Raw genomic sequence first — 20,771 nt, 5'->3', positions numbered from 1 at the left:
CGGTGTGATCTTCCTTGATTGTTGGGCTTCAGAAGAAAGACTGGCTGGTCTAAGGCCACAACTGGCAAGTAGAACTGAGAGTCAGTCACAGGTCTGAGTCTGCAGCCCTCATTCTTCATGTGTGGCCACTGGAAGATGCCTTCCCCCAAGGAAGTCTAACTAGGGCGAAAACCAGGTTGGTAGTGTTGTGAAATCTCCACCTAGAACTTAAGTAGCAGGAAAAGTCGAGGATTAGGGTTTTGTGAGATCAGAACAGTGTATTTCCCTCCTTAGAGTAAGGAGTAAGATTGCATCTAAAATACTAAGTACGCAAAAGTCTAAGGCCCTCTGGTGTGAGGCCCCTGGGGCCAGGCTGAGCTGGAGACAGAGATAACTCCAGCACAATGTAATGGGACAGGTGGGAATGCTCCTGCCCAGGAGGTGAGTGGGTACCAGTTTGGAAGCTGTGCGGAGCCACGTGGGTAAGAAGGGAGCTGCCCAGAGAAGCTGCGGTTGTGTATATGTGGAATGGAGCTCTGGAATTACACATAATGAAAATACAACCCAAATCTTCAAGGAAGGGCCCCAAATGGGAACAGTGCAGAAACTGAGGTGGGGAGCTGTGTCCTTCTTCTATATTTGCTCTCTGCTCTGGGCAGCTGGTCTCTCTGGTACTCAGAGCTGGAGAAGTGATGAAATTGACTTACGGAAATCCATGAGCAACAGGACAACACAGCCTACACGTGCTTCTCAGAGTATGGTCCCTAGGGCTGGGGAAATAGCTCAGTTGGTAGAGTGCTTGCCTCACATGTACAAGGCCATGGATTCAATCCCCAGCACCACAAAAAAAAAAAAAAAAAAAGTCAAAGTGTGGTCCCAGCACCCACCTCTCCTTGGAACTCATTAGAAATGCCAATCCTTAAGTAGAGAGAAAAGTCAGTTTCCTCAGGCAAAAGCCACGGTGGCTGGCACTGGTTTCCAAGGAAGCTGCTCTTCAAATGGGCAACTCTGCTGCAGTGTGCAACTTGTGGGGCACGATAGGGATTTAAGGATCATTTTTAATTCTCCAGTGCAGTGGTTTTCCCAGCGTGCTGCCTGAGCTCACAGTTAGAAATGCAAACTCAAATGTCCACCCCAGTCCTGCAGAGTTAGCAGCTGTGAAGACATAGCCCAGCAGTGGTTCTCACAAGTCACCTGGTGTTTCTGAGACTCACCCAAGTTTAAGACCCCCTTCTGTTTAAGACCCACATATCCCTAATGGAAGCAGCTCCAGAATTCTAAGATGAGACCAATGGGAGGGAAAAGGGGCTGGTCCCCCAGGGGAAGGGCGTAGCAGTGACTGGCAGTGATAAATATAGGGCGACATGTGCATAGGGAGCAAGGCACGAAGGTGCCAGGACTACTCTGGGTTCAGGTCACTACTAGTCAAAACTCAGGGGAGAGAGAGAGAGAAGCAGGGCTCTGGCGCTTCTCCTGAGGTCATGGGGACCTGCCTCAGGTTTAGGCAGTCGAGTCTATGGATTTGCCTGGACTCGCTTGTATTTTCCAGTTTTTTCCTCCTGATCCTTGAATTCATTCCCCTGACAACAGCCCCTACTAGTGGGAGGTATTGTGAAAAAGGCTGGCATGTGGCAACGCTGGTGGGAGGGACTCAATCCACATGGAGGCAAGAGTGTGAGCTGCCTGTTTTCACACTGTGATGTGCGAAGGGACCTCAGAGGCTAGACCCAAGCATGGGCAGGAAGGGCAAGGACTTTGCTGAGTGTACACTGCATGGGTTCAGTGGAGTGTCATTGGAGTGTCTGCTCGTGGTGAGGGCACTGGAAGGAAGGCAGGGCCGGGGACAGGGAGCAATGGCTGAACCTTCACGGTGGCCCTTGAAAACATTTTCCACCTCCACTACACTGTCCTCACAGGTATCTGGTGACCTTGTAAGATACCAAGGAACATAGTAAAATGGTTCCATTTTGCCCTGTTGCTCTTTGAAGTGTTTTCGGGAGGAAATGGTTTGGGCAGGATTCTTTGAGCTCTGGTCTCTCTTCCAACCACACGCAAGAATTGCCTGAGGCTCTCGTTAAAAGACCAGACGGAGGCCCAGCCTCACTCCAGATGAGGGCTGGGGCTGGGGCTGGGTTGGCTGAGAGGGCTGCAGCTGTGTTGGGGACCATTCCTCTGGCTGCCCCGAGAAGCCAAGGGCTCTGAGTTTAGCTGCAGAAAAAAGTATTGTATTGACTTAAATTTAATATCAACTTTTCATTTTTCTTTTAGGAATGTCCAAGCCATGGGTGAGTGTGCTTTTTCCTTCTCCATCTGCCTTCACTTTGTTAATTTCACAGTCTATTTTACTCCTAGTTTTTCATGACTTTGCTTCATTCCCTAAACATGTATGTATCGTGCATCCGGCATCAAGCAGAGCTGGCCTTCCTTAGGAGTGCTGTGTACTTCCCGCTTGGCTAACAGTAAACCTTGCTGCTTTAGCTCATTGCTATTTCTATCTGGAACAACTAATCTAAGGGAATAAAAATGATAAAATTCAAGTTTCTGCCTCTGGATAGTCGCTGATAATTTACTGACTATGCACTGGCCACTTTTCTCGCCACTGGCACTAGTTTGTGCCTGGGAGAGCACACCTGGATCCTCCACTGTGTTTCTTTTTGTCAGAGTTGCTTTGGTTACCCCTTGAGCATCTTCTTCATCGTGGTCAATGAGTTCTGTGAAAGATTCTCCTACTATGGAATGAGAGGTAACTCTTAGCCACTTCTTGCCCTTTGGTGAAGGACGTGAGTGGTGGTAGCCAGCCCTGACTCTGTTTCTCCCTCCTCTTCTTCCTGTCCTCTGCAAAAAGCAATCCTGATTCTGTACTTCACAAATTTCATTGGCTGGGATGACAACCTGTCCACGGCCATCTACCACACATTTGTCGCCCTGTGCTACCTGACGCCGATTCTCGGAGCTCTTATCGCCGACTCATGGCTGGGGAAGTTTAAGTAAGTGATTGGAACTTTCTTGTTAACAAGCTAAAATGTAAGTCATGTGGTTTGGGATGGTGGAATCGGGGAATGAAGGAATCCAGACTTTTGGGAAAGCATCCGCAATCTTGATTCTGCTCGACGCCATATCCCTGGAGCTGAACATAGCGTCTTTGCTAGTCTTGTGATAGGCAGGGATCCTGTATATCATCAGTGATCTGAGACACAGAGCTCAGGGCTGGGAAGACATTACCCTGCCTGAGTCACACCCTGGTTGCTGAGTTGACCCATTACATAAGGGAGCCCTGACAAGCTCCTACCCAGCCCTGCAGAAAGAGTTCAGAGAGTATGCCAACGCGACTTTCCCCTTCTCCTGGTCCTCTAGCCAAAACTTTGCTCTACACCTTTCTGTGAGGTGACCAGTTTTACCCAAGTTGAGAAACAGGAGTCTATGACTGGGCTGTTATAAACTTTGAAGGAAGGAGGCTGGGAAATGGACAGCCGTCATACAATTAACCAGGCTTCTCTTAACCTTCTAAACTCAGGACGATTATATCATTATCCATTGTCTACACAATTGGACAAGGAATCATCTCAATCAGCTCAATTAACGACCTCACGGACTACAACCACGAGGGGACCCCCGACAGCCTCCCTGTGCATGTGTGAGTCGATGATCGCTGCTGCCTCCCCGCCCTCCCACTGGCTGCTCGTCAGTGTCCTGATGCTTCATCTTGTTCCTCAATGTCCCCACGAGAGCAGGGCGGCTGCTCTTCCCTCTGGTGGTGTAGAAAAGCTGTGTTTTGGATGGAGAGCTAGGTTTGCAGTATGCCTCCATCCTAACAGTTGCTTGTTTTGACTTGGCTCTCTTGGGTCATGATAACCCACTTGATGTGTGGTCAGTGGGCAGAGTACCTGTGTTTGCCCTGGGTTTCCCTAGAGGGACGTGGCTCTCACAGGCCTTGGTCCTTGACACCACTGGTCTCCTCGAGACTCTGGTACCTCTCCTGTACCACATATCTGCTTATTTTTTAGTAATTCCGTTTTATAAATATTTATCCCAGCCATCTGTTCTGGACTCTTGATGGCAAGTGGTGTGGACATTGCTCCTCTCCCGGGTTCATTCCCCTCTCTGTTGCCTGGCCTTGGAGACTAATTATGAAGATTGTCTCCTGCCCTGCGCTTAAGCTCTTTGATCTCCTGGGCTGGGTAAATATAATTGAAACTCAAGTTCATATCCACAATGCCCACATCTCTGACTTTAGTTGATCATTGCTGTCCAGACCAGATGGTGGCCCTGGAGCCTCCCCTTGTGCCTGGAGGAACAGTGTTGTTGGTGAGGAGAGTGGCGATGAGCGCAGTAGGCAGCTCAGACTTCGGGGGTCTGAGCCCAGCTTTCCCACAGAGCAGGAACATGACCTTGAGTAAACTGTCATTTTAAGAACATAGACTGGAGACAGGCTGGGTTCAGATCTGGTGGTGCCCTACTAGTTGTGTGGTGTTCAGTAGGTGTCTGGTCCTCTAGGCCTCAGTTTCCTCACTTGTATCAGTACTGACCTCTGCTAGAGCTGCATGGTTTAATCCAGGAAGAACTCCCAGAACTGCCTAGAGATGACAGGTGCTCAAGAGATCTTAGCTGTGTGTTTTTTATTTCATGCAGTTAGTGTTAGAACACCCCTAAAGTTCTCACAAGAGTAAAAATAGGATCTAATATTCAACTGACCAGGTTTTTGTTATCTTTAAAATGCTTTGAATGACCACTTCAAATGTAAGTTATATTAAGAGGCAAACAGATTCAAAGAGGAACAGGAACTTGGGTTAGTGAACTCAGGAAGAATAATTAGGGATGCGTGACTTTTAAAGGATTCTTTCTCTGTGTAATATCTGCCTTCACTTTATCTATTTCTTTTCTTTCTTTTTTCTTTTTTTTTTTTTTTTTTTTTTTTGTCCTCGGGGTTGAACCCAGGGATACCTCACCACTGAACCACATTCCCAGCCCTTTTTATTTTTTATTTTGAAACAGGGTCTCAGTAATTGCTTAGGACCTCAAAAAATTGCTGAAGTGGGCCTTGAACTTGCAATCGTCCTGCCCCAGCCTCCCAAGTGGCTGGGATCATAGGTGTGCACCACCATGCCCATATCTGTTTCATGACTTTTTAAAAAGTGTTTTTAAGCCACACTAGCAACAAGAAGATATAGGATTGATGTTTGTCATGTGAGTTTTGTGGTACCCAAGTGCAAATTTAATAAAACTACAAAGAGAACTGATAAATATCATGATATTTTTTTAAATTTGGGAAACAAAATGCTTAAGATAACCTGAAAAATACAAAAGTAAATTAAGATAAAATAATCTGTAATTCTACCACTTGGACATAAAAATAAACTTCTGTTTTTTGCAGTGCTAGGGATTAAACCCAAGGTGTTGTTGTGCTAGGCAAACCCTCTACCAATGAGCTACATCCCAGCCTTTTTTTCTTTCTTTCTTTTTTTCTTTTTTTTGGTACGGGGATTGAACTCAGAGGCACTTGACCACTGAGTCACACCCCCAGCCCTATTTTGTATTGAGAGACACGGTCTCACTGAGTTACTTAGTGCCTCATTTTTGCTGAGGCTGGCTTTGAACTCATGATCCCCCTGCCTCAGCCTCCCCAGCCACTGGGATTATAGGTGTGCACCACTGCGATTATAAGTGTGCGCCACTGCACTGGGCTCCCAGCCTCTTTTCATTTTTATTTTGAGATAGGGTCTTCTGCACCATCTTGCTGTCTAGACCATGGAGCTGAACATAGCATCTTTGCTAGTCTTGAGATAGGCAGGGATCTTGGCATAGTCAATCTTTTGCTCAATTTCTTTTCAGTCTTCTGTACTTTGTAAGCAAATTAAGATCATTCTATAAACTGATATTCTGCTTTGTAATGAAATCCTGTTTTCTAACATCATTTAATGACTACTATGAGTCCATTTTTATTGCATAAGATGCAGGGCTTACACTTGTCCAGTTAACATTCTGTGTGTGCACATGCACTGAAAACTGAGCCCAGGGCCTTGTGATGCTAAGCATGCACTCTACCCCTGAGCATCCTCCCAATCCCTGTATTAGCATTTTTCATTTACCCATTCTTTTGCTAGAAGAGATAAGGCTACAAGATTCCACACATAAGTCTTTGCTCAAATATCAAGCTATTGCTTTCAATTTTCTGGATGATAAGTTATTAGATAAAATATGAATCAGGGGACAGGCTCCCTCTTCTAAAGTCCTGCCACCTTAGCCCTAACCCTCCTCTCTCCAGGGCGCTGTCCATGATCGGCCTGGCCCTGATAGCTCTTGGTACAGGAGGAATCAAGCCCTGTGTGTCTGCATTTGGCGGTGATCAATTTGAAGAGGGCCAGGTAAGAACACATGTCTCAGCAGAAAGCACGTCAATGAGTAATAACCCTCCAGGGATCAAACCCACGGGCACTCAGTCTGTTCTCCACTCCATCATTTTCAAATATGCTTGAAAGTAAGACACTGACCAAAGCTGTCAGAAGTCAAGTCAGATAACAGCTCCATCTGCTCAGATGATCCCAAGCCCAGGTCATCATGTTCACCTCTCTTTTTCTATGACAGGAAAAGCAAAGAAACAGATTTTTCTCCATCTTTTATTTGGCCATTAATGCTGGAAGTCTGTTGTCTACCATCATCACTCCCATACTCAGGGGTAAGAATATCTGAACGGGGCCTGTCTTCCCTTCACTGATTGTCGGGGGGAAGGCGGGTAGAAAGGGGAGCCCTTTCTTGTTGTTCTGTTGTCTTTTCTCTCCTTAAAGTCTAGTGCAATTCATTCTGGGATGGACATCAAAATCCAGAGTCTGAGCTTCTTTTCTCTCAGGTTTCTCTCCTTTTCTAATCTTATTTGCCTCCTGTATTCCAGTGACCACTGGAGAGACTAAAACACCCCAGCATAGGCATCAGTCTTTTCAATGTTTTCCTAATGTGACGTCCTTATTCATGGTGAGAGATTAATCAAGAAGGTGTTTGCCGGGCTGGGGCTGTAGCTCAGTGGTAGAGCGCTTGCCTCGCACGTGTGAGGCCCTGGGTTTGATCCTCAGCACCACATAAAAATGGATAAATAAAGATAGTGTATCCATCTACAACTAAAATAAACAAATAAATATATATTTATATAGAAGGTGTTTGCCTTGTGGGCTCTGATCGGCATTACAGCCTTCAAGCTTTGCTCCCCAGTAAGTCAGGAAGAATTTAGCGGGCAAAGTTTTGCCTTTTACTTTCCTGACATCTTGAGTATTTCCAAAAAGAACAAAAGGAACTACCCAGAGAAAGAACAAGACAGTGTCAATAACCACCAGCCCCACTCAGATCTCTGTGTTTGTTCATGGGCAATTCAAAGATCATCAATTTCCCACATGGAAAGGAGTATTTAGTGTCATTTAGGGCAAATTAACAAAACCTTGGTGTCCATACTTGGATAAGATTAAGTTATGAAATAAAATATTTTATAGGAATTCATGTATTTCTGCCTAGAGTAAGTTTGAAGATGACTGACACTTAAGCCCCATCCCCAGTTTCTTTTGCATAAGATTTAACAGCCTTCGGGCTGGGGTTGTAGACTTGCGTGTGTGAGGCGCTGGGTTTGATCCTCAGCACCATATAAAAATAAAACAATAACAGTATTGTGTCCATCTACAACTTAAAAAAAATTAATAGCTTTCATTTTTGAGTTCTGTCCCCATACATCTCCCACTTCCGGCTTCTTCTGGAGTAGGTGCCATGCATGTTTGAATAATGGAATATGTTAAAGGATGATTTTCTGAAATAAAGTGATGATTCTCATACAAATATAAAATGAGCATGTGACAGAGATTTTGTATTACTTATTAATTCATCAGGGAATGTGAACTTCTTACAATCTGTTCAAATAAGGATTTGATTAACAGATTTTGATTCTTTTTTTTTTTTTTTTTTTTTAATTTTTTATTGTTGGCTGTTCAAAACATTACATAGTTCTTGATATATCGTATTTCACAATTTGATTCAAGTGGGTTATGAGCTCCCATTTTTACCCCATATACAGATTGCAGAATCACATCAGTTACACATCCATTGATTTACATATTGCCATACTAGTGTCTGTTGTATTCTGCTGTCTTTCCTATCCTCTACTATCCCCCCTCCCCTCCCCTCCCCTCCCCTCCCCTCCCCTCTTCTCTCTCTGCCCCCTTTACTGACATTCGTTTGTCCCCCTTGTATTATTTTTCCCCTTCCCCTCACTTCCTCATGTATGTACTTTTGTATACCTCTGAGGGTCTCCTTCCATTTCCATGCATTTTCCCTTCTCTCTCCCTTTCCCTCCCACCTCTCATCCCTGTTTAATGTTAATCTTCTTCTCATGCTCTTCGACCCTACTCTGTTCTTAGCTACTCTCCTTATATCAAAGAAGACATTTGACATTTGTTTTTTAGGGATTGGCTAGCTTCACTTAGCATAATCTGCTCTAATGCCATCCATTTCCCTGTAAATTCTATGATTTTGTCATTTTTTAATGCAGAGTAATACTCCATTGTGTATAAATGCCACATTTTTTTTATCCATTCATCCATTGAAGGGCATCTAGGTTGGTTCCACAGTCTAGCAATTGTGAATTGTGCTGCTATGAACATCGATGTAGCAGTGTCCCTGTAGCATGCTCTTTTTAGGTCTTTAGGGAATAGACCGAGAAGGGGAATAGCTGGGTCAAATGGTGGCTCCATTCCCAGCTTTCCAAGAAATCTCCATACTGCTTTCCAAATTGGCTGCACCAATTTGCAGTCCCACCAGCAATGTACAAGTGTACCCTTTTCCCCACATCCTCGCCAGCACTTGTTGTTGTTTGACTTCATAATGGCTGCCAATCTAACTGGAGTGAGATGGTATCTTAGGGTGGTTTTGATTTGCATTTCTCTGACTGCTAGAGATGGTGAGCATTTTTTCATGTACTTGTTGATTGACTGTATGTCCTCCTCTGAGAAGTGTCTGTTCAGGTCCTTGGCCCATTTGTTGATTGGGTTGTTTGTTCTCTTATTGTCTAATTTTTTGAGCTCTTTGTATACTCTGGATATTAGGGCTCTATCTGAAGTGTGAGGAGTAAAGATTTGTTCCCAGGATGTAGGCTCTCTGTTTACCTCTCTTATTGTATCTTTTGCTGAGAAAAAACTTTTTAGTTTGAGTAAGTCCCATTTGTTGATTCTAGTTATTAACTTTTGTGCTATGGGTGTCCTATTGAGGAATTTGGAGCCCGACCCCACCGACTGTAGATCGTAGCCAACTTTTTCTTCTATCAGACGGCGCGTCTCTGATTTGATATCAAGCTCCTTGATCCATTTTGAATTCACTTTTGTGCATGGCGAGAGAAAGGGATTCAGTTTCATTTTGTTGCATATGGATTTCCAGTTTTCCCAGCACCATTTGTTGAAGATGCTATCCTTCCTCCATTGCATGCTTTTAGACCCTTTATCAAATATAAGATAGTTGTAGTTTTGTGGATTGGTTTCTGTGTCCTCTATTCTGTACCATTGGTCCACCCGCCTGTTTTGGTACCAGTACCATGCTGTTTTTGTTACTATTGCTCTGTAATATAGTTTGAAGTCTGGTATCGCTATACCGCCTGATTCACACTTCCTGCTTAGCATTGTTTTTGCTATTCTGGGTCTTTTATTTTTCCATATGAATTTCATGATTGCTTTCTCTATTTCTACAAGAAATGCCGTTGGGATTTTGATTGGCATTGCATTAAACCTATAGAGAACTTTTGGTAATATCGCCATTTTGATGATGTTAGTTCTGCCTATCCATGAACAGGGTATATTTTTCCATCTTCTAAGATCTTCTTCTATTTCTCTCTTTAGGGTTCTGTAGTTTTCATTGTATAAGTCTTTCACCTCTTTTGTTAGGTTGATTCCCAAGTATTTTATTTTTTTTGAAGATATTGTGAATGGAGTGGTTGTCCTCATTTCCATTTCAGAGGATTTGTCGCTGATATACAGGAATGCCTTTGATTTATGCGTGTTGATTTTATATCCTGCCACTTTGCTGAATTCATTTATTAGCTCTAATAGTTTCTTTGTAGACCCTTTTGGGTCTGCTAGGTATAGAATCATGTCATCTGCAAATAGTGATAATTTAAGTTCTTCTTTTCCTATTTTGATGCCTTTAATTTCTTTCGTCTGTCTAATTGCTCTGGCCAGTGTTTCGAGAACTATGTTGAACAGAAGTGGTGAGAGAGGGCATCCCTGTCTTGTTCCAGATTTTAGAGGGAATGCCTTCAATTTTTCTCCATTCAGAATGATGCTAGCCTGAGGCTTAGCATAGATTGCTTTTACAATATTGAGGTATGTTCCTGTTATCCCTAGTTTTTCTAGAGTTTTGAACATAAAGGGATGCTGTACTTTGTCGAATGCTTTTTCCGCATCTATCGAGATGATCATATGGTTCTTATTTTTAAGTCTATTGATGTGGTGAATAACATTTATTGATTTCCTTATATTGAACCAGCCTTGCATCCCAGGGATGAATCCTACTTGATCATGGTGCACAATTTTTTTGATGTGCCTTTGTATCCGAGTGGCCAGAATTTTATTGAGGATTTTTGCATCTAGGTTCATTAGAGATATTGGTCTGTAGTTTTCTTTCTTTGAAGTGTCTTTGTCTGGTTTAGGTATCAGGGTGATGTTGGCCTCGTAGAATGAATTTGGAAGTTCTCCCTCTTTTTCTATTTCCCGAAGTAGCTTGAAAAGTATTGGTATTAGTTCCTCTTTAAAGGTTTTGTAAAACTCTGCTGTATACCCATCCGGTCCTGGGCTTTTCTTAGTTGGTAGTCCTTTGATGGTTTCTTCTATTTCCTCAATTGATATTGGTCTGTTTAGGTTGTCTATATCCTCCTGACTCAATCTGGGCAGATCATATGACTTAAGAAATTTATCTATGCCTTCACTATCTTCTAATTTATTGGAGTATAAGGATTCAAAATAATTTTTGATTATCTTCTGTATTTCTGAAGTGTCTTAGACAATACAAAGGAGTAGAGATAATACCATGCATCCTATCTGATCATAATGGAATGGAACTGAAAATCAACGATAAAAGAAGGAAGGAAAAAGAATATATCACTTGGAGAATGAACAATAGGTTACTGAATGATCAATGGGTTATAGAAGACATCAAGGAGGAAATTAAAAAATTCTTAGAGATTAATGAAAACACAGACACAACATATCGGAATCTATGGGACACATTGAAAGCAGTTCTAAGAGGAAAATTCATTGCTTGGAGTTCATTCCTTAAAAAAAGAAAAAACCAACAAATAAATGATCTCATACTTCATCTCAAAATCCTAGAAAAAGAAGAGCAAAACAACAGCAAAAGAAGTAGAAGGCAAGAAATAATTAAAATCAGAGCTGAAATCAATGAAATCGAAACAAAAGAAACAATTGAAAAAATTGACAAAACTAAAAGTTGGTTCTTTGAAAAAATAAACAAAATCGACAGACCCTTAGCCATGCTAGCGAAGAGAAGAAGAGAGAGAACTCAAATCACTAACATACGGGATGAAAGAGGCAATATCACAACAGATTTTGATTCTTTACGGGGAGAAATTATTTTGCATTGCCACAAACAGGAATTATTGGCATAACCAGAACTTTTCTACTAGTTAACTTTTTTCTCTACAAAATTGTGAAATAGTGGGGCTAGGGCTGGGGCTAGGGCTGGGGCTCAGCAGTGGCACACTAACCTGGCATGTGTGAGGCACTGGGTTTGATTCTCAGCACCACGTATAAATAAATAAATTAAATAAATAAAGGTCTATCAACAACTAAAAACAATTAAAAAAAAAAAAGAATTGTGAAATAGCTAGGCAGAGTCAAAACCCCTACAAGATTGGATCACTGTGGAGGCCACAGCCTCCCACGGAAGGATTTCTAGTAATCTCTCTTGCTTCTTACAAAGCCTTGATAGTTTTCCTTACCAATCCTAAGATTTCAGAGCTGAAATAGCCCTCAGTCAGAAGTTGGCAAACAATGGCCCTGGGGCCAGATCCAGAAATCTGGGCAAGACCATCATTTAGGTTTGTCTCTGACTACTTTCCTCCTACAAAGGCAGAGCTGAAGCCAGGCACAGTGGCGCACAACTGTAATCCCAGCGGATCGGGAGGCAGAGACAGGAGGATCACAAGTTCAAAGCCGGCACTCAGCAATTTAGTGAAACCCTAAGCAATTCAGTGAGACCCTGTCTCTAAGTAAAATACAAAAAAATAAAAACAAAAAGAAGGGCTAGAGATGTAGCTCAGTAGTTAAGTGTCCCTGGGTTCAATCCCAGTACCAAAAAACAAAACTGGAGCTGAAGAGTTGTGACCAAGATCAAATGGTCCCCAAAGCCTAAGATACCTAGCCTAAGATATCACAGAAAGTATTGTCAACCCCTGCCCGAAGTCATCTAATGGTTACTTATTTGGCATGCATATAGGGACATACGATATTGACTTTCCAGGGCACATAGCTTTTATTGACTGAGTCCCTTATATTGGAGTCATTGTACCCAGATCATATTTATCTCCCCCACTTAGAAAACCCATACAGCAAACACACATCTATTTAGGGGCTAAGATTAGAATCTGCCTCCATCTCCTGCTCTTTCTACAATGCAGCTGGCAATGACATCAGTAAGGCAAATGGATGTCTTGAACCTTAAGTGAAAATACTATGTAACAGGGCAGGCTGGGGATGTGGCTCAAGCGGTAGTGCGCTCGCCTAGCGTGCGCGGGGTGCTGGGTTCGATCCTCAGCACCACATACAAATAAAATAAAGATGTGTGTCCACCGAAAACTAAAAAATAAATATTAAAAAATTCTCTCTCTCTCTCTCTCAAAAAAAAATACTATGTAACAATAGTGAGGGGCTTTTAGAAATGGGAACTATCCATGCATTACCAATGCCATGATCAATTTTAATCTCATACTTTCTCCCCAGTTCAACAATGTGGAATTCACAGTCAGCAAGCATGTTACCCACTGGCATTTGGGGTTCCTGCTGCTCTCATGGCCGTCTCCCTAAGTAAGTGGAAATTACTTGAGTTAACACTAGCCTACAACCAGATGAGGCCCCACATTCATTATTGAGACTAATATTTTTGAAGTCCATATAATGAGTTGTAAAAAAAAAAATAGTGTGAAGCATTGCCATTCAGTGTTCAATGTGCTCTCTCAGAGAGAAGGAAGCAGAGTTGGCCTCTCATTTCAGAGTGGATAGGATCAAAAAAAGGGTTTGCAGGGAAATGAACCATCTGAGTTGGACATGAAATGTTTGGTACCAATTAGGAAGAGGAAGGTGAAGGTGGTAGAATCTGCTAGACTGGCTGTTCCTGTGGCCGGAAGCTTTTCTTCCTGTCAACGTGTGCACATCTCCAGCCCTTGAAGAAATGGCAACCTGGTTCAATGGCCACTGAAATACTTCCACTGAGCATATACAATTCCATAATCCAGCCTCCCCAAATGCTTCTACTGGAATTCCTTCCCTCTGGGAGGAAGATGTGTACATATTAGACACAGTTAGATTAGTTCTTGGCATTGGCGTTTTAGGAAGTGTGAAGGTTTCCTACAAGGGGCAGTCTGGCTAGGAAGATGGCAGTGCCAGGACAGTCAAATGCTGTCTTGGGTCTTCCTGGCACCTTTTCCTTTCTAGCAAGGGAGCTGCCGGCATTGGCGTTGCTTTCTCCCATTTCTGTTTTCAGATCTTACTAGAATTGAGTAGGCTAATTTTTTTTAACCTCCTGTGCTTGTGCTGTAGCAATTTTGCTTTGTCGTTACAATTATGTGAGTTCAGAATTCCCCCCTCTTCAATATGGCTCTTTCTTCCATAATCCTCAAATACTTCCACCTTCCCCTAAAATGCTTGTCTGTGTTCCTCCTCTCTAATTCTGGGCAGGAGAGAGCATTTTAAAGATCCTACTATACTAGATGTTGTATTGAGCACTTTGAGTAAATTCTCATTGAGTCTGTATAGGTCATTCTTAGGTAAAGTTTATCCTTGTTTTTGTTTTTTTAAGAGAGAGAGAATTTTTTAAATATTATTTTTCAGTTTTCGGTGGACACAACATCTTTATTTTATTTTTATGTGGTGCTGAGGATAGAACCCAGCGCCCCACGCATGCCAGGCAAGCGCATCACTGCTTGAGCCACATCCCCAGCCCCAATATGCTTGTTTTTTAATTGAAAAATTGAGAACCAACCAAATACTATATATGAGCACAATCTCTAAAATTTCTGTGCTTCAGTTAGGCTTCAGTTTATTAAGAAATTGAAATATTCCTTTGCAAAAGAAAATGTAGACACAATCTATTGGACATCTTCACCATCCATGTGTTGAGAAAGGTTGGCATTGGGCAAGAATAGAAAGAATCCATTGGTGTTTTTAATTATTGAATTATGGTATTAGATAATCAAAAATTCTAGCACAAGAACTGTGTTTTCAGAATCTCTTGTAGAGATGCTCTTTTCTACATTATTTTCATACTATGCCTTGGTTAAGAAAATCCATGAAAAATGGCTGTTTCCAACTTTTGCAAAACTTAATGCAGATCCTAATTATAACTGTGCTTCTGTACAGTGAATACAGGGGAAAAACTGTCACATATGATTAAGTAAAAGTTTCAACACATTAATTTCTATTTTCCTTAACATTAAAAAGAAAAATAATGATAAGAAGAAAATCTCACTTGCCATTGTGGCCAGAAAATTAGAGCTCTGTTCATTGTCTTTGAGAGCAATGCATTCACCTTGCACATATTGTCTCCCTTTAAACAGCCAGGGCCTGGCTCAGATAGCTATACTGGGTGTCTGCAGGCTGCCCTAGGTTCTGTGAGGTTGATAGATGATACTAAGCCTTGGTGTTTGTTCTTATTTTTTTCCCCTGTCCAGTTGTATTTGTCATCGGCAGTAGAATGTACAAAAAATTCCAGCCACAGGGCAACATCATGGGTAAAGTGGTCAAATGCATTGGTGTGAGTATTTCAGTACCTTTCCATGACATTTTAATCACCCCCAAACCTTCTACATCCTTTATGTTAAAATTCAATTAAACTTTGACTTTCCTTTAAACATATTTTAAGTGTCCCTATTTTGATAAGTTTTAATTTAAATCATAAACTTCTCATGAAATTTACCAAATGGAAAAGCACACAAACAGAACTCTAAAAGGGAGGAATGGAAATGGCTTTTAAACTAAAGTTGTCAAAGAAAAGCCAATAAAATGACTCTTCATCAAATTGACAGACGATACCTTCTGTTTTTTCGGGAGCAGTAAAACAAAGTTGGGGCTCAGTTTTGCAATGTATCAAGAGTGCTCAGATGCTAAGGGTCTGTGATGCTACTTTCAGGAAATAAGGCTAAGAAAATAAATTTTTAAATGGATGCAGATTCATATACAAAGGATATCATTGTAATATTATATACAACAAATTGCTGAAAAGAGGAAAAGGATGCTCACCTGACAGTGTATCTTTGACATCTCATGTAGTCATCACAAGTCTTGTTTTCAAAGAATATTTAATGATGGGAATATGCAGAATTTGGTTTCTTCCATATGCATCTACATGAGATATGTACATTCAGGTACATTCATATGTAGGAGATAAATGTTGAGAATAGGAATCTTTACACGATAGAACCCTCCTTTTTTAGTGAACACATATATTGTATAACTGGGGGGAAATGTGTCACTTATTATTTTTTTAATATGTGGATTATCTTTTGAATGAAAATGTGGCCTTAAGATAACTTGAAATCATGCTCTTCCTTTTTGCCTGGCCTTATTGCATTAGATTATGTGGTCTATTTTGCCATGTGCCCCCTCCTTGTCAAAAAAAAACCAAAAAAACCAATGCCTCAGGGGCAGCTTTCCCATTTCCTTTAGCATTCCATCTATTCCCACCAGAAAGGTTTTTCCAGGCAAAGAGGAAAGTAACTGACAGCTTGGTTTAAACCTCCAAAGAACAACTTTGAACTGCTTAGAGTCGTGAGAACTGTACTGCCCTGTGTCCTAAAATCAGCCCACAGGTCTGTCTGGATTGTTGCATTTAGTCACCCACCTGTCCCTGGCCATGACCACACCCCCCTCCCTGCTGTGTCTTGTAGATGCACTTTGCTTTCCCTCAAGAGTTCCCTTGAGAAACACTGGTGAGGAATCTCAGTGGCTTCTCATTTCATGATGGGTCAGCATGTTTCTATGGTCTGTTACCCTCTATAAATATGAGATATGTTTGACTATAACTTTTTTATCTTCCTAGTACAGGGAATTGAACCCAGGACTTTGCACTATATCACTTGTGAGGCAACCACTGTACCGCTGAACCACATCCCAACCCTACTTTATTTTCTTACATATGTATTTCTGTGTAGTGGGTTCTTACTCACATTTGAAAACAAGGCTCAATTCAGTTATCAGGAAGCTTTTAAGTATGTTTGGAACAACCTAGTATGTAAATCTAATTTTTCAAACATAAACTTAATGAAATCTGAATATAGGTGACATATTTCTGATAAAAAATTTAGCAACCAAATTGAGATATGCCATAGGTAGAAAATACTCCCCTAATTTTGAAGACTTAGTATGAAAAAAGAATTTTAAATTCTCATTAATTTTTAATATATTGTATATTAAAATCATACTTGGGGATTATTGAGTTAAATAAAATATATTTTAAAGAAATTTTGCCTGTTTGACTTTGACTTGTTGCTTTGGCTACTAGGAAACTTAAGTTGCAAATGAGTCTTGCATTGTATTCCTACTGTACACGCCTCTATAGAGGATCTGGAGAGAAGCCCTGACAGTCCCTTAATCTTAATCGCAAAGAGTCTAGATACAGCCAGGTGCAATGGGCATGCCTATAATTCCAGCAGGCCCTAAGCAACCTTTGACCCTGTCTCAAAATAAAAAATAAAAAGGACTGTGGTTGATGTGGCTCAGTGGTGAAGCACTCCTGGGTTCAATCTCCAGGGCAAAAAAAAAAAAAGTCTAGAAACAAATTCATCAGTTGTGTCTTCAACATGCTCATTACGCTGCTATATACAATTTTATATTTTGATTTTCTCATATATTTTTCCCTTAAAGGGGGGAGATTAATTGATATGTATTCCTCTGATGAAATAGTTGGTTCTGTTCTGAAATTTGATTTTTTTTCTTCCTTTAGTTTTCTATCAAAAACAGGTTTAGGCACCGAAGTAAGGAATTTCCCAAGAGAGAGCACTGGCTGGACTGGGCTAAGGAGAAATATGATGTAAGTAACCACCTTGCTACAGCTCCTCCAGAGAGGGGGTGTTGAGAAGCACAGTTCAGAGCATGAAGCCTGATGGGTAAAATGACCAGTTGTACCCTCCCGACCTTGTTAGCGCGTCAAGTAAGAGTAGGCATGAGCGCTACTTTTAAAAAATTAACAATTTGGTAAACAATGGATATAATTTTTTTAAAATTTTTTATTGTTGGTTGTTCAAAACATTACAAATTTCTTGATATATCAGATTTCACACTTTGATTCAAGTGGGTTATGAACTCCCATTTTTACCCCATATACAGATTGCAGAATTACATCAGTTACACATCCATTGATTTACATATTGCCATACTAGTGTCTGTTGTGTTCTGCTGCCTTTCCTATCCTCTACTATCCCCCCTCCCCTCCCCTCCCCTCTTCTCTCTCTACCCCCTCTACTGTCATTCATTTCTCCCCCTTGTATTATTTTTCCCTTTCCCCTCACTTCCTCTTGTATGTACTTTTGTATAACCCTGAGGGTCTCCTTCCATTTCCATGCAATTTCCCCTTCTCTCTCCCTTTCCCTCCCACCTCTCATCCCTGTTTAATGTTAATCTTCTTCTCCTGCTCTTCGTCCCTACTCTGTTCTTAGTTACTCTCCTTATATCAAAGAAGACATTTGGCATTTGTTTTTTAGGGATTGGCTAAATGCTAATGCTATTCACTTAGCATAATCTGCTCTAATGCCATCCATTTCCCTGCAAAATCTATGATTTTGTCATTTGTTAATGCAGAGTAATACTCCATTGTGTATAAATGCCACATTTTTTTTTTATCCATTCGTCTATTGAAGGGCATCTAGGTTGGTTCCACAGTCTTGCTATTGTGAATTGTGCTGCTATGAACATCGATGTAGCAGTGTACAATGGATATAATTTATCTGAAGCAGTATTGGCTTTCCGTTTGATGTAATCTGCCAGTAGTTATAGGTGATTGTGATCCTGTACCCTACGTCTGAATATAGAAGTTAAGGGGTGGTGATGGCAGTGGTGGGATTTACATTGAGTGGATTTACATGTAGCAAGTTGGAGTTTTCCTCCTAAACAGAGATTTTCTCATATTTTCAATAGCTTAGAAATTTCCCGAAACTTGTGTTAGTGTTTTTTGGAACAATTAATCACCTCCCCACTCATCTCTAGATGCAAATATCTCAACACTGAAACCAAGCTGTGCCTGAACACTCTGAGTGACACAGTTGTGGCTGATCTGTCCCTCCCTACAGGAGCGGCTTATCTCTCAAATTAAGATGGTTACGAGGGTGATGTTCCTGTATATTCCGCTCCCGATGTTCTGGGCCCTGTTTGATCAGCAGGTAATGCTTCCAATTATCTTTGTTTAGCAAACATACTTTGGGCACTACCATGTACTGAGTCATAGTTAGTTTTTAGTTCCTAAAAACATTCTCTACCAATTTCTGTTTTGTATAATTTATTTAGTTGTTAGATCACATTGAGTTTATTTGTTTAAAAAAATTCTGGAAGCTTCTGTCCACATTTCTCTTGCAAAACAATGAAGAAAATGAGGTGTAGTCAAGTAAAGTAGCCTTGGGGAAGATTTCATCAGAGCAGCCAGCAATCTGGCCAATCAAAACTGAGGGTTAAGAAAGTTTGCTTTCCTGCCAATTGTGTTGGTGCACACCGGTGATCCCAGCAACTCAGGAAGCTGAGGCAGGAGGGTCACAAGTTCAAGGCCAGCCTGGGCAACTCAATGAGACTCTGTCTCAAAATTTATAAAGTTTTTTAAAAAGACTGGAGATATAGTTCAGTTGTAGAGCATCTCTAGGTTAATCCCCAGTACCATGGGGAAAGAAAGAGAGAAAAAAAAGAGCTTATTTTCCTACTGATGCAGCTTGCAAAAAGAGGCATTGCCTTTGACAGGATCCATGGCACATTTAGACAGAGATGACTGATATCTTCCACTTTAAAATGGAACGCTTGAACTAGAAGTTCCACCAGTGATGTGAAATGACCACACCAGAGTCATCCCCCAGAGCAGGGACCCAGACCAGATGGGCGGCTTGTTGCTCTGCTCTTGGTCCCACAGCTGTGGGACATACACGGGAACCTGGCACAGTAACATCAGCCCAGTGCATGGGGCTCAGCAGCCAAAGCAATAAAATGTTGTTTCTTTTAGAAACTGAAGTTTAAAAACAAAATGGCAAATATGTGTTTTCATTGTACAGCGAGCATCACTGTAAGGGTAAATTATCACTTGGAAAAAAATTGAACATGCACATTAATCTCCTTATTTGTAAATATGAGGTTTAGACCCACTCCCCATAGGGAAAGAGAAGCAGCCTCACAGCTGGATAGGAGCCTTCTGGAATCAGACTTCAGTAGCTGGGAGTCTCAGTAAAAACTTGTAACTCTCTGAACAGGTCACAAGAGCCCACCTCGAGGCAGTGAGATCAAATTAAGAGACTGTCTATAAAGTACTCCGTGGCTGATGTGTTAAGAGCTCAAACAGGCCGGTTTCCCAGCTTTCCATGATTCCCTCCTGGTGGAGTTGAGATTCATATTGAAACATTTGCATGTTCAGCCTTAAAACAGTCATAGAATAGGTGGATGATAACTCAGCTGCCCAAATTTATACCCACCACTGACTTGCTGTGGGTCTACTTCCAGACTGTCAAAACCGGCTTTGAACAATCCCAGCATTGTTAATGCTGATGCCAGAGAGTGGGGACTGGCGCAGGGCACAAAGCTGCCCTCCCTGCCGTGGGCCGCGCTCTCCAGCCCAGTTCTGCACACTGGCATCTGCTGCAGGTGGCTTCATCTCAGGGTGGGGCTTGCTGTGTCCTCACGAGGAGCTGGAGCTCTGTGTTGAGGTCCCTTGTTAACAGAAGTGCTCTTGCTTCCTTGTACCTAGAGTTATAGTGGAGCTTGGAGGCCGGCTTGATGTTTCAAACAACTTTAAACATTTCAGACCTCATTCCTGATTTAGAAAAGATCCACCATGACTAGTAAAATGTGCAAAGCCACCTTCCCGGTTGATGCGGTGACTGTGTTTATGTTTAGGGCTCCCGGTGGACACTGCAAGCAACCACCATGAACGGGAGAATTGTAAGTCTGGGCCGGTATGGTGGTTCACCTTCCCTGGTCGCTGCTCTTCTGTTTCAGTCCCTTTGTCTTCTTCATCCTTCCCTTTCATGACATTTTTTAATGTGACCCTTCACACCTCTTTTTAGGGAGTTATTGAAATTCAGCCGGATCAGATGCAGGTAAGCAGAAAACATGTTGCTTTCAGAGATCCAGGTGGCCCTCAAGCCTGTGTTAACATCTTCCCTTGCTTCCTCTGCAGACTGTGAATGCCATCTTGATTGTCATCATGGTCCCCATCGTAGATGCTGTGGTGTACCCTCTGATTGCAAAATGTGGCTTCAATTTCACGTAGGTGCCTGGTTGGTTTGGGATGGTTGAGACACCCCCAGGGGCTGCGCCCTCTTTGCCCCCTAGTGCATTAGGAGGATGTCCCTCCCACCA

The 20,771-nt window shown here is 41.8% G+C and overlaps 1 protein-coding gene across 1 annotated transcript in view; it reads left to right on the top strand.

Annotated features, from left to right (window-relative positions):
• Window positions 1-388: 388 nt before the first annotated feature.
• Window positions 389-20,771, top strand: part of Slc15a1 (solute carrier family 15 member 1) — a 44,479-nt gene continuing 24,096 nt past the window's right edge. The window contains exons 1-13 of the mRNA XM_027938841.2: window positions 389-420; window positions 2,643-2,722; window positions 2,825-2,966; window positions 3,494-3,613; window positions 6,242-6,341; window positions 6,562-6,652; window positions 12,954-13,037; window positions 14,900-14,982; window positions 17,170-17,256; window positions 18,512-18,601; window positions 20,307-20,351; window positions 20,477-20,509; window positions 20,590-20,678. Of these exons, the coding sequence (XP_027794642.1) occupies window positions 389-420; window positions 2,643-2,722; window positions 2,825-2,966; window positions 3,494-3,613; window positions 6,242-6,341; window positions 6,562-6,652; window positions 12,954-13,037; window positions 14,900-14,982; window positions 17,170-17,256; window positions 18,512-18,601; window positions 20,307-20,351; window positions 20,477-20,509; window positions 20,590-20,678 (1,076 nt within the window). The remainder of the gene's footprint in view (window positions 421-2,642; window positions 2,723-2,824; window positions 2,967-3,493; window positions 3,614-6,241; window positions 6,342-6,561; window positions 6,653-12,953; window positions 13,038-14,899; window positions 14,983-17,169; window positions 17,257-18,511; window positions 18,602-20,306; window positions 20,352-20,476; window positions 20,510-20,589; window positions 20,679-20,771) is intronic.

Source organism: Marmota flaviventris, chromosome 4, assembly GCF_047511675.1.
Source record: "Marmota flaviventris isolate mMarFla1 chromosome 4, mMarFla1.hap1, whole genome shotgun sequence".
NCBI classification, from domain to species: Eukaryota; Metazoa; Chordata; class Mammalia; order Rodentia; family Sciuridae; genus Marmota; species Marmota flaviventris.
The sequence above is the reverse complement of the archived record's forward strand: the minus strand, read 5'-3'. Positions and strand labels throughout refer to the sequence as shown.